The sequence below is a fragment of the Cetorhinus maximus genome, chromosome 15, assembly GCF_964194155.1.
Source record: "Cetorhinus maximus chromosome 15, sCetMax3.hap1.1, whole genome shotgun sequence".
Taxonomy (NCBI): domain Eukaryota; kingdom Metazoa; phylum Chordata; class Chondrichthyes; order Lamniformes; family Cetorhinidae; genus Cetorhinus; species Cetorhinus maximus.
This window is the reverse complement of record NC_135893.1, coordinates 88,868,179-88,881,247: the sequence shown is the minus strand read 5'-3', so window position 1 is coordinate 88,881,247 and position 13,069 is coordinate 88,868,179. Positions and strand designations below refer to the sequence as shown.

General features: G+C 42.7%; 1 protein-coding gene across 1 annotated transcript in view; it reads right to left on the bottom strand.

Moving 5' to 3' along the window:
- Nucleotides 1–13,069, bottom strand: part of LOC144690309 (uncharacterized) — a 79,664-nt gene that overhangs the window by 35,606 nt on the left and 30,989 nt on the right. Inside the window, 2 exon segments of the mRNA XM_078557664.1 lie at nt 10,659–10,732; nt 11,901–12,063. Coding sequence (XP_078413790.1) covers nt 10,659–10,732; nt 11,901–12,063 — 237 coding nt within the window.

The window sequence follows — 13,069 nt, the reverse complement described above, 5'->3', positions numbered from 1 at the left end:
AAGTTGCTACAACAGCTCGGACTCCCTGCGTGAACCGTAACTCACCACCACCACCAAAAACCTTATTTAAGAAAAGGCCACAGCCAAGCCTGTTTCCCAGTCAACCCGACCTGCGTTACAGCATTTTCCAGTTTCTCAGCGTTTGCTGTTTTTCATCTGTTAACTCAACCTATTGGTTATGGTTGGTAACCAAATGAAAGTGATGAACAACAGATTTCAATTATGACACCTAAAAATGCTGAAAGGAGGCAATGAACGCAAGCATAAAACTGTGAATCAATGGTCAGGTAACACAGAAAGTAAATGATACACAATAAGCATTGAAAACTGTAATTTATTAAGTGTACAGCAACAAGAGTTTACAAGTTAATGAATCATACTTTGAAACAACAGAGATACATTCACACAGGGAGATTACGAATTTTACATAAGGAGGGAAGAGGAGATTTGTTAGAAGTATATCAAAGTCCCTCATGATTCTTGAAAGCAAATAAAGAGAAACTGGAAATCTGAATAAAAACAGAAAACTGCATAAGGGTCAGTAACCAAAAATTGAATTAGCAAAAAGACCAAGGCGATGAAAAAAAAATGCACAGTGAGTTGTTGTGATCTGGAATGTGCTGGCTGAAAGGGTGGTGGAAGCAGGTTCAATGGTAACATTCAAAAGGGAATTGGATAAATACTAGAAGGGGAAAAATTAGAGGACTGGTGGGTGGATGAAGGGCAGGGGAGTGAAACTATTTGCATATCTCTTTCAAAGAGCTGGCACAGGCACAATGGGTGGAATGGCCTCCATCTGTGCTGCATCATTCAAAAGTTAAACTTACCATAAAAGTTGTGGTGGGGGGAGTGGGGGTTGGGGGGCATGGTGGCGGGAAGAAAAGAGAAACTGGACACAGACTAAAAACCTTTGAGTATAAGTAGCAACACATTGCCCTGACTTTATTTAGATCCTTGGAGAGATCAAATTTGTCCTACTGCGTTCATAAGAACATAAGAACTAGGAGCAGGAGTAGGCAATTCAGCCCCTCGAGCCTGCCCCGCCATTCAATACGATCATGGCTGATCTCATTTTGGCCTCAGCTCCAATTTCCCGCCCTCTCCCCATAACCTTTCAACCCGTTACTAATTAAAAATGTCTATCTCCTCCTTAAATTTATTCAGAGTCCCGGCATCCAGTGCTCTCTGAGGTAGTGAATTCCACAGATTCACGACCCTTTGAAAAAAGTAATTCCTCCTCATCTCTGATTTAAACCTACCACCCCTTAGCCTAAAACTATGGCCTCTCATTCTAGAATGCCCCACAAGGGGAAACATCCGCTCAAAGTCTACTTTGTCTATCCCCTTTAGCATCTTATATACCTCAATTCGATCTCCTCTCATCCTTCTGAGCTCGAGCGAGTATAGGTCTAAACTGCTCAATCTCTCCTCATAACACAAGCCCCGCATCTCTGGAATCGATCTAGTGAACCTCCTCTGAATCGCCTCCAATGCAACTATATCCTTCCTCAAGTAAGGGGACCAAAACTGTGCACAGTACTCCAGGTGCAGTCTCACCAATGCCTTGTACAGTTGCAACAACACTTCCCTATTTTTATACTCTATTCCTTTAGGAATAAATGCCAAAATTCCATTTGCCTTCCTTATTACCTGTTGTACCTGCATACTAGCTTTCAGCGATTCATGCACGAGGGCATCCAGATCCCTCTGCACTGAAGCATTCTGAAGTTTCTCTCCTTTTAAATAATAAGTTGCCTTTTTATTCTTCCAACCAAAATAGCTAACCTCACACTTATCCACATTAAACTCCATCTGCCAAGTTTTGGCCCATTCACCTAACATGTCCATATCCATTTGTAAATTTCTTATTTCTTCATTGCAACTTACTTTCCCACCTATTTTGGTGTCATCTGCTAATTTATCTATAGTACCTTCTATCCCTGAATCCAAGTCATTAATATAGATTGTAAATAGTTGCGGCCCAAGGACCGAACTCTGTGGCACCCCACTAGTTACTGCTTGCCATCCAGAAAAAGACCCATTTATCCCGACTCTCTGCTTTTTGTTGGTTAGCGAATCATCTATCCAAGCTAATATATTACCCCTAACTCTGTGTGATCTTATCTTGTATATTAATCTTTTGTGAAGCACCTTATCAAGGCCTTCTGGAGTCCAGATATACTACACAGGATCCCCATTATCCACTTTGCTTGTCACATCTTCAAAGAACTCTAGCAAATTAGTCAAACACAGTTTACTCGTCATAAAACCATGATGACTCTGATGGATTGTATTTTGACTTTCCAAATGTCCCATTACTACTTCCTTAATAATGGATTCCAACAATTTCCCAACGACAGATGTTGAACTAACTGGTCTATAGTTTCCTACTTTCTGCCTCCCCCACTTTTTGAATAAGGGCGTTATATTAGCATTTTTCCAATCCACTGGAACCTTTCCAGAATCTAGGGAATTTTGGAATATTATAGTCAATGCATCCACTATCTCCACTGCCATTTCCTTTAAGACCCTGGGATGTAGTCCATCAGGTCCTGGGGACTTGTCACTCTTTAATCCCAATAGTTTGCTCAGAACTTATTCTCTAGTGACGATGATTGTTCTAAGCTCCTCTTTCTCTATATACTCTGCACTACCTGTTACTATTGGGGTGGTACTAGTGTCCTCCACCGTGAAAACTGAGGCAAAATATTGATTAAGCGTCTCTGCCATTTCTGTGTTCCCCACTATTAACTCCCCAGTCTCATTCTCCAAGGGACCAACATTCACTTTAGCTATTCTCTCTCCTTTTATATACTTGTAGAAGCTTTTGCTCTCAATTTTACATTTTGCGCTAGTTTTCTTTCATAATTTACCATTGCTCTTTTTATATATTTTTTAGTAACCCTTTGCTGATCTTTAAAAGTTTCCCAATCTTCCAGCCTGCCACTGACCTTTGCAATTTGGTATGCCTTAGTTTTTGCCTTTACGTTATCTTTAACTTCCTTGCTTAGCCATGGATGCTTATTCCCCCTCTTACGATCTTTAACTTCCTCTTTGAAATATATTTTACTTGGGAGGAATTGAATATCTCCTTAAATATCTGCCACTGTTTATTAACTGTCCTACCTTGTAGTCTTCCTGCCCAGTCCACTAGGGCCAAATCTGCCCTCATGCCTATGTAGTTACCTTTGTTTAACTCTAGAACACTAGTGTGGGACTCAAGTTTCTCGCTCTCAAACTGAACTTGAAATTCGAGCATGCTATGATCACTCTTCCCTAGAGGATCCTTTACTATGAGATCATTAATTAATCCCATCTCATTACACAAAACCAAATCCAGAATAGCTGGTTGGTTCCACAACATATTGCTCCAAGAAACAATCTCTAATACACTCTATGAACTCTCCCTCGAGGCTACTCTTGCCAATATGATTAGTCCAGTCTATATGCATATTAAAATCACCTATGATTATTGCTGTGCCTTTCTTACATGCTCCCAGTATTTCCTGGTTTATACTGTGCCCTACTGCTGAACTACTGTTTGGGGACCTATAGATTACTCCCACCAGGGACTTCTTTCCCTTGCTATTTCTTATTTCTACCCAGACTGACTCTACGTCTTGCTCTCCAGTGCCTATATCATTCCTCACCATAGCACTGATCTCTTCCTTTACTAACAAAGCCACACCACTTACTTTTCCTTCCTGCCTATCCTTCCGAAACACTGAGTGCCCTTGGATATTCAACTCCCAAACCTGTTCTCCCTGTAACCATGTCTCAGTAATCACCACCAAATCATACCTATTTATCTCTATTTGCTAACTCATTAGTTTTATTCCGAATGCTACGCGCAGATACAAAGCCTTTAATTTTGCCCTATTGTCAATTTTCCATATTCTTATGAGCTTGTGGCGCAGATTGAAATTGGCAGGTATGAAGTGGTGCGCATCACGGAGACATGGCTGCAAGGGGATCAGGACTGGGAGCTAAATATCCAAGGATGTACATCCTATCAAAAAGGTAGTCAGGTTGACAGAGGGGGTGGGGTTGCTTTGTTAGTAAGAAATGAAATTAAATCGATAGCAAGAAATCATGTAGGGTCAGATGATGTAGAATCTGTGTGGGTAGAGTTGAGGAACCGCAAAGGTAAAAAAACCATAATGGGAGTTAAGTACAGGCCTCCGAACAGTAGTCAGGATGTGGGGCACAAGATACACCAGGAGATAGAAAAGGCATGTAAGAAAGGCAAGGTTACAGTGATCATGGGGATTTCAATATGCAGGTAGACTGGGAAAATCAGGTTGATAGTGGATCCCAAGAAAAGGAATTTGTGGAATGTCTACGAGATGGCTTTTTGGAGCAGCTTGTGGTGGAGCCCACTAGGGAACAGGCAATTCTAGATTTAGTGATATGTAATGAGGCAGATTTGATAAGGGAGCTTAAGGTGAAGGAACCTTTAGGAGGAAGTGACCATAATATGATAGAATTTACCCTGCAAATTGAGAGGAAAAAGCTGGAATCAGATGTAACGGTATTATAGTTGAATAAAGGCAACTACAGAGGCATGAGGGAGGAGCTGGCCAGAATTGACTGGGGGATGATCCTAGCAGGAAAGACAGTGGAACAGCAATGGCAGCAGTTTCTGGGAGTAATTTGGGAGACACAACAAAAATTCATCCCTAGGAATAAGAAGCATACTAAAGGGAGGACGAGGCAACCATGGCTGACAAGGGAAGTCAGAGACAGCATAAAAGCTAAAGAGAAAGCATACAATGTGGCGAAGAGCAGTGGGAAGCCAGGGGATTGGGAAGCCTACAAAGACCAACAGAGGACAACTAAAGAAGAAATAAGGAGGGAGAAGATTAAATATGAGTTTAAACTAGCCAGTAATATAAAAGAAGATTGCAAGAGTTTTTTTAGATATATAAAGGGTAAGAGAGAGGCAAAAGTGGACATTTGGCTGCTGGAAAATGACGCTGGAGAAGTAGTAGTGGGGAACAAAGAAATGGCGAAGGAACTGAATAGGTACTTTGCGTCAGTCTTCACAGTGGAAGACACGAGTAACATCCCCAAAGTTCAAGAGAGTCGGGGGGCAGAGGTGAGTATGGTGGCCATTACCAAGGAGAAGGTGCTAGGAAAACTGAAAGGTTTGAAGGTGGATAAATCACCTGAACCAGATAGATTACACCCCAGAGTTCTGAAGGAGATAGCTGAAGAGGTAGTGGAGGCGTTAGTGGTGATCTTTCAGGAATCACTGGAGTCAGGGAGGGTCCCAGAGGACTGTAAAATCGCTAATGTATCCCTCCTGTTTAAGATGGGAGTGAGGCAAAAGACAGGAAATTACAGGCCGATTAGCCTGGCCTCGGTCGTTGGTAGGATTTTATAGTCCATTATTAAGGATGAGATTTCAGAATACTTGGAATGCATGGTAAAATAGGGCAAAGTCAGCATGGTTTCACCAAGGGGAGGTCATGCCTGACAAATCTGTTAGAATTCTTTTTGCGGAGGTAACAAGCATGTTAGACAAAGGAGAGCCAATGGATGTTATCTACTTGGACTTCCAGAAGGCCTTTGACAAGGTGCCGCACAGGAGGCTGCTCAGTAAGATAAGAGCCCATGGTGTTAGAGGCAAGGTACTAGCATGGATAGAAGATTGGCTTGTCTGGCAGGAGGCAGAGAGTGGGGATAAGGGGGTCCTTCTCAGGATATCGGCCGGTGACTAGTGGAGTTCCGCATGGGTCAGTGTTGGGACCACAACTTTTCACTTTATACATTAATGATCTAGATGAAGGAACTGAGGGAATTCTGGCTAAGTTTGCAGATGATACAAAGATAGGTGGAGGGACAGGTTGTATTGAGGAGGCAGGGAGGCTGCAGAAGGATTTACACAGGTTAGGAAAATGGGCAAAGAAGTGGCAGATGGAATACAACATGGGGAAGTGTGAGGTCATGCACTTTGGTAGGAAGAATAGAGGCATACACTATTTTCTAAATGGGGAGAGAATTCAGAAATCTGGGGGGCAAAGGGACTTGGGAGTCCTAGTCCTGGATTCTCTTAAGGTTAACTTGCAGGTTGAGTCGGTAGTTAGGAAGGCAAATGCAATGTTGGCATTTATTTCGAGAGGACTAGAATATAAAAGCAGGGATGTGCTGCTGAGGCTTTATAAGGCTCTGGTCAGACCACATTTAGAATATTGCGAGCAATTTTGGGCCCCATATCTCAGGAAGGATGTGCTGGCCCTGGAGAGGGTCCAGAGGAGGTTCATGAGAACGATCCCAGGAATGAAAGGCTTAACATATGAGGAACGTTTGAGGACTCTGGGTCTATACTCGATGGAGATTAGAAGGATGAGGGGGGATCTGACTGAAACTTACAGAATACTGAAAGGCCTGGATAGAGTGGACGTGGGGAAGATGTTTCCATTAGTAGGAGAGACTAGGACCGGAGGGCCCAACCTCAGAGTAAAGGGAAGACCTTTTAGAACAGAGATGAGGCGAAACTTCTTTAGCCAGAGAGTGGTGAATCAATGGAATTCATTGCCACACAAGGCTGTGGAGGCCAGGTCATTGAGTGTATTTAAGACCGAGATAGATAGGTTCTTGATTGGTAAGGGGATCAAAGGTTACGGAGAGAAGGGGGGAGAATGGGGTTGAGAAACTTATCAGCCATGATTGATTGGCGGAGCAGACTCCGTGGGCCGAATGGCCTAATTTCTGCTCCTATGTCTTATGGTCTTATGGTCTTTTATGATTCTTTGTGCAATATGGCATTCACACACTTTGTCCCTTCCTTTCACTTTTTGGTAACAATCAGCCTCGTCACTAACCTGTACTCTTACCCTCTCCTTAAACATTGATTTTTTATATTTCCATGCAACTGAACCCTCCCCCCCACTATTTAGTTTGAAGCCCTATCTACAACCCTAGTTATGCAATTCGCCAGGACACTGGTCCCAGGATGATTCAAGTAGAGCCCGTCCAAACGGAATAGCTCCCTCTTTCCCCAGTACTGGTGCCGATGTCCCATGAATTCAAACCCATTTCTCCCACACTAATTTTTGAGCCACGCATTTGCCTCTTTAATCTTATTGACCCTGTGCCAATTAGCTCATGGCTCAGGTAGTTATCCGAAGATTATTACCTTTTTGGTTCTGCTTTTTAAATTTAGCCCCTAGCTGCTCGTATTCCCTCAGCAGAGCCTCTCTCCTCATTCTACCTTTATAGTTGGTACCTACGTGGACCATGACAACTGGATCTTTCCCCTCCCACTCCAAGTTCCTCTGCAGCCCAGATGAGATATCCTTAACCCTGGCACCAGGTAGGCAACACAGCCTTTGGGACTCTTGATCCTATCTACAGAGAACAGTATCTATACTGTGCCCGATTACAACTCCATTTCTCTTTTCTCCCCCCATTTGAATGGCTCCCTGTACCACCGTGCTATGGTCAGTTTGCTCATCCTCCCTACAGTCCCCACTCTTGTCCAAAAAGGGAGCAAGAATCTCGAACCTGTTGGATAAGGACAAGGGCTGAGGCTTCTGTGGTGCTAGTTCCTGGATCCCTCTACCTGCCTCATTCATAGTCACACCCTCCTGTCCCTGACCACTGGCCGAATTTAAGGTGGTTAATCTAAGGGGTGTGACTGTCTCCTGAAACACAGTGTCCCGGTAACTCTCCCCCTCTCTGATGTGTCACAGTGTTTGAAGCTCAGACTCCGGCTCATCAACTCAGCCGGAGTTCCTCGAGCAACCAGCATTAGCTACAGATGTGGTCACTAGGAACCACAATGGGGTCCACCAGCTCCCACATCATGCAGCTACAACACATCGCCTGGCCCTGCATCTTTATTTAATTTAATTAGTTTTTCAATTTGTTTTTAAATAAAGACCACCCTACCACCACCCTACCACCCCCCCCAAAACACCGCAGCAATTAACTGTCAAACACCCTGCACCTCAGCCCAAATCACTATCCAGTTCAGGGTTGAACAGGTATTTTTTGCCATGCATCCAATGAGCAAGTTAATTAGCAAATCCAGAACGTTTTTAAAAATAACTGGGAGGTTAAAGGTTAGATGTTGTTTGGGTGCTGTAAATTCGGGGTGGTGGGGGCAGCATAACTCGCCCAGGAAGTTCTGGAAATTCTCAATTCGTGGTATATCACTCAACTTACTAAACCTTCTAGCCTGTTTGTCCATTAATGACAGGGTGTGTGGTGAGCACACCTTAAAACTTCACCAGCACGATTCAGCCCAATAACAAACATGACAGCCACTGTGTTAAAAAAAAACACACACATTTCTTGAAATGATTAAGAAATTTGTTAAAACAGAAAGTTACGTAAATCATGAACGAGGGTGTTTACATCAGCGACGGACAGCACACACATAGGGGTACTTGGGGGATGAAGTAAATCCCACACCAGACTCGAGCCCCAATTCACTGACATTCGGCGGAACTTGAAATTTAAATTTTTGTATCAGAGCAGTAAAGAACAGGAACAGTTCCATCTTAGCCAGGGTCTCACCAGTGCAGGCCTGCAAAAATAAAATTGTAAAAAAATGTAAACGCTGCTCTTCAATAAAAACAAAGGCCTGAATATTTCAGATGTTGGGGTTTCCCTTCACACCATCCAAAGAGGTGTTGGGGAATGCCACCACCGACTGTGACTGCCCTGCAGCCATTTTGCACTTGAACGCGTGTCAATTGGCTGCAGGCAGGAGTTCCGCCCCTCACTTGGGAGGAAGTCCCGCCTTGGAGAGCTGCCGGCCAATCAGATGGGCCAGCAGCTCTCTAACCCCTGCATCGACAAGAGCTGCAGTGGACAGAAGAGGAACTTCAGGAAGATGCCTGAACCTAGGTCCTGGGACTGGACGGAACGATAAACTTGTGGGGTCCCAGGGAGAGTAGGGAAGGCCTTGGTTGGGACCAATAATGTTTGGAAAGTGGGTGATTGGGGTGTCAGGGGAGAGATTGAGTGGGGTGGGGGGGGCGGTTCCAACGGCCACTGGATCTTAAGGGAGGAGTATCCGAAGTCAGAAAGAGGCTTCTGATTGAGGTGCCACCCAACCCCCCAACCCCCTGACCCTCTTCCCACCTGAGGTCTAAGCCCATTCATTTTCGGGCTTCCCCATGCCCGTAAAATCCTCCTGCCAGCCTACAAATTGAGGCTGGGCAGGAAACGACCCATAAGTGACCAATGGTTGGGTTGGCCACTTAAGAGCCTCAGTTGGGTAAAGGGCGGGTGACCCGTCCAAGGTCTCCGCCCCAGCGTAAAATCACTGAAGGTTGAGGCGGGTGGGAACCCAAAGGGAAGTTGAAAATTTATGTGCAGAGATATTAGATCAGACTCTTTTTTGATAATAGCCCATGCCTTTGCACACCCACAACCCACCTTCACCCCACAAAATATAACAGAATTAGAATTCCTTTAATGCTGCATTTCCATTTTATTTTCCCCAGCAAGGGAGGGAAAATTCCACCAATATATAATCCAAAAATTCATAAGTTGTGCTACCTGCAGAGAAAGGCATGAAGGCATCTCTCTTCACAAACTTGCCCTCAGTCCAGACAGTGAGATGGGTTGAACTCATTTGGTTTTTCCCATTGGGTTTTATCGTTCAGCACAGAGGACAGCAATGGAATCACATGGGTTCCCTAAAAGAATCAAATATCATTTCAAAATGATGCTTTTACTGTTATGTTCAATGGGCATTACTAAAAACATTTGTACAATTGTTGATGAATAATCTTAGTGTTAGCTTAAACAAGCAACTCCATTCCAATTCTGGCCTCTTGAACATTCCCGATATTAATCACTCCGCTAGCAGAGGCAGTGTCTTTAGTTACTTGGTCTCTAAACTCTGGAATTCCACCCCCCGCTAAACTCTGGAATTCCGCCCCCCACACCCTTCAAACCTCCCTCTCTTTCTCTCTTTCGCTCCTCCTTTAAGAAGTTCTAAAACCTGCCTTTTAGATATCTCCTTATGTGGCTTGGTTTTAATCTTGTTCAATAACTCTCCTGTGAAGCTGTTTGGGATGTTTTACTACATTAAAAAGTACTATATGAATGCAAATTGTTACTATCCTTTTGATTTACTCTCCCTCTTCCATGTTTTCTCTACTCCTTTACAGCGAAAGTAACTTAGAATGTTGTGGCACAGAATGAGGCCTTTTGAAAGAGCTGTTCAATTGGTCCTGCTCTGCTCTTTCTCCATTACCTACATAACAACTTGCAACTTGTTGGTGGTAGCCAATCTGCGCACAGCAAGCTTCCACAAACAACAATATGACAATGGCCAGATAATCTGTATTTTAGTGATGTTGACTGAGGCATAAGTATTGACCAGAACACCAGGAATAACTCCCTTGCTCTTCTTAGGAAATCTCTTGGCACTATTTCAATGCGCATGCGAGAGAGCAGATGGGGATTCCGTTTATTGTCTCATTTGAAGGATGGCAACTCTGACTATGCAGCATTCCCTCAGTACTGCACTGGGAGTGTAAACCTGGTTTATATGCTCAAGTCTCTGAAATGGAACTTGAACCCACAACCTTTTGACTCAAGAGGCAAGAATGCTACCCATTAGCTACAGCTGACAGTAGATTATGTGCTTTTGGAGGCAATGTTGAGCGGTCTTTACACCACTTCAAACATACCACACCCAAGGAAGGATTGATGACCTGATAATTAAAGAAGGAAAGTGTTCCATTTCGTAACACCATTATGCACACTAAAGTTTAAAAAGTTCTTTGAAAAGTTATAAAAACTTCAAATATAACAAAAGATATTTGCATTTAACAGATCTTAGGTTACTACTTCTTCAGTTGTCAACTAACTTGAATGTAGGAAGCCTAGAAGTTACTATCAGTGAAAATTAGGATTACATTTGTATGACTCCACCCTGTGTGTAGGCACAAACCTATCTTGAATTTACAGCACAGAAACAGGACAGTTGCCCAACTGGTCTTGGCTGGTGTTTGTGCTCCACATGAGCCTCGCCTAACTTAATTTAATGCAAATGGCAGTTGACACTGGGTCATCTGTTAATTTTAAATCAGAGATCAATAGGTTTCTGTTAACCAAAGGTAATAAGAAATTTAGGGCAAAGGTGGGTATATGGAGTTTTTCCAGGTATTTCTGTTTTTGTTTTTGTTTTGGATTTCCTGCATCCGCAGTTCTTTGCTTTTATCTCTGTGTTTAATTGACTGCCACTTCTCTTCAAGGAATGCCTACCTTGAAAAGGTTTTGCCCTACTCTCCGTCAAGATTTTCATATCTCTCTTTTGCCTTGTTACATCTTTTGGTTATCTCCACCTATCACTGGCCTTTTACCTAGCTCTTCTTGTCCCAACACCACCTCCCCCTCCTTAAACCAGCTTATATTTCACCCCTTTCCTATTTTTACTTAGTTCTGTTGAAGGGTCATGAGGACTCAAAACGTCAACTGTGCTCTTCTCCACCGATGCTGCCAGACCTGCAGTGTTTTTCCAGGTATTTCTGTTTTTGTTTTTGTTTTGGAGTTAGGTCATATCAGCTATGGTTTCTGAGTGTTAGAACAGGTTTGAGAGTTTAAGTCACCTCCTCCTGTTCTTATGTTCCCAATGCTAACAGCAATTCTTTCATGCGTTAATAAACATATTAACACCTCTTCAAAATAGGATGGCATATGAATTTACTAAGCATTCCTACAACATTGTTTTTTTTTTAAGTTACAGGGAATTAATTATCAATCTTATTCAGAGGGTCATTTTTATCTTTCAAAGTTCTTTAAAATGTTAACCTTTAGAAAAATCAACTTTGGCTAAACTCTGAAAATGATTAATTATCTGAACCAGGACAGAATGCAACTAGAATTTATCTTACAGGTTTTACAATAACAAAGTTAAAGGTGAGAATTACCATGTCCCTTTGAAACTGACTCAAATATTGGGACGCGTGCTCTTTCACCAAATTCCTCTGCATGGTTGACAAGTGCATCCTTCACTGCCTCATAGCCGGTCAGCACCACCACATTTCTGGGTCCTAGCTTGATGCTGAAAACTGTGCCGTACTTCTCAGATAGCTAGAACAAAAGGAACAGATTTGCATGACTAATTAAGTCAAATTTTTACACAGCATGTTGTGTGTTGCTTCTCTCAATAATATACATCTATACAATTAAACTATCAGATATCCAAAATACGTCAGATCAATTCAATGTTTATTTCAGTCAAAATATTTGATAATAGCTACTGCATCACTTGTGATGTTTCCCATGGGTTATGTGGGATCTGGTCTATTATTGTGCTATGCTTCTTACCTGTTTATCCTTTAAAGTCACCAATACAGTCCTCTCTGTGGCCAAGTGGTAGTTGTTGTCTGTAAACTCCTGAGATTATTAACTAGTCCCAGGTCAGAAAGACCCATCACAAATTGATTGGTTTTCTTTCACAGGTGGGTCTGGTGGTATATTTTTAAAAAGGATTTAAATTTCAAACTATCCCTGCATTTCTTTCCATTAGTATTTTTAGGGCTAAAAATTCACCAGCTCCCATTTCTGGGTGTGGGGTGTGATTCCTGGGAGAGGGGGTTGTTTTATGAGATTAATTAAACTAATGAAATATGCCCTGGAGTTTTGAAGAATGAGGCGATCCAAGTTAATCATATACAAAATCTTACGGGATTCGACAGGGTCGCTGATGAGAAAATGTTTCCCCTGGCTGCAAAATCAAGAACACAGGGTTGCAGTCTCAGAATAAGTGGTCAGACATTCAGGACCGAGATAAGGAGAAATTTCTTCACTCAAAGGCTTGTGAATCTTTGGAATTCTTCACTGCAGTGATCTGTAAATGCCCAAGAATGAAGTATGTTCAAGTCAGGTTGACAGATTTTTGGATACTAAGGGAATTGAGGGATATGGGGATAGTGCAGGAAGGTGCAGTTGAGGTGGAAGATTAGCCATAATTTTATTTACTAGTGGAGCAGTTTTGACAGGCCCAATGATGTACTCCAGCACCTAGTTTTTTTGTTCTTATGTTATCTTTTTGTATTCTGCCCAGGCCCATTGACGTTGAAGCACAGAACATGCA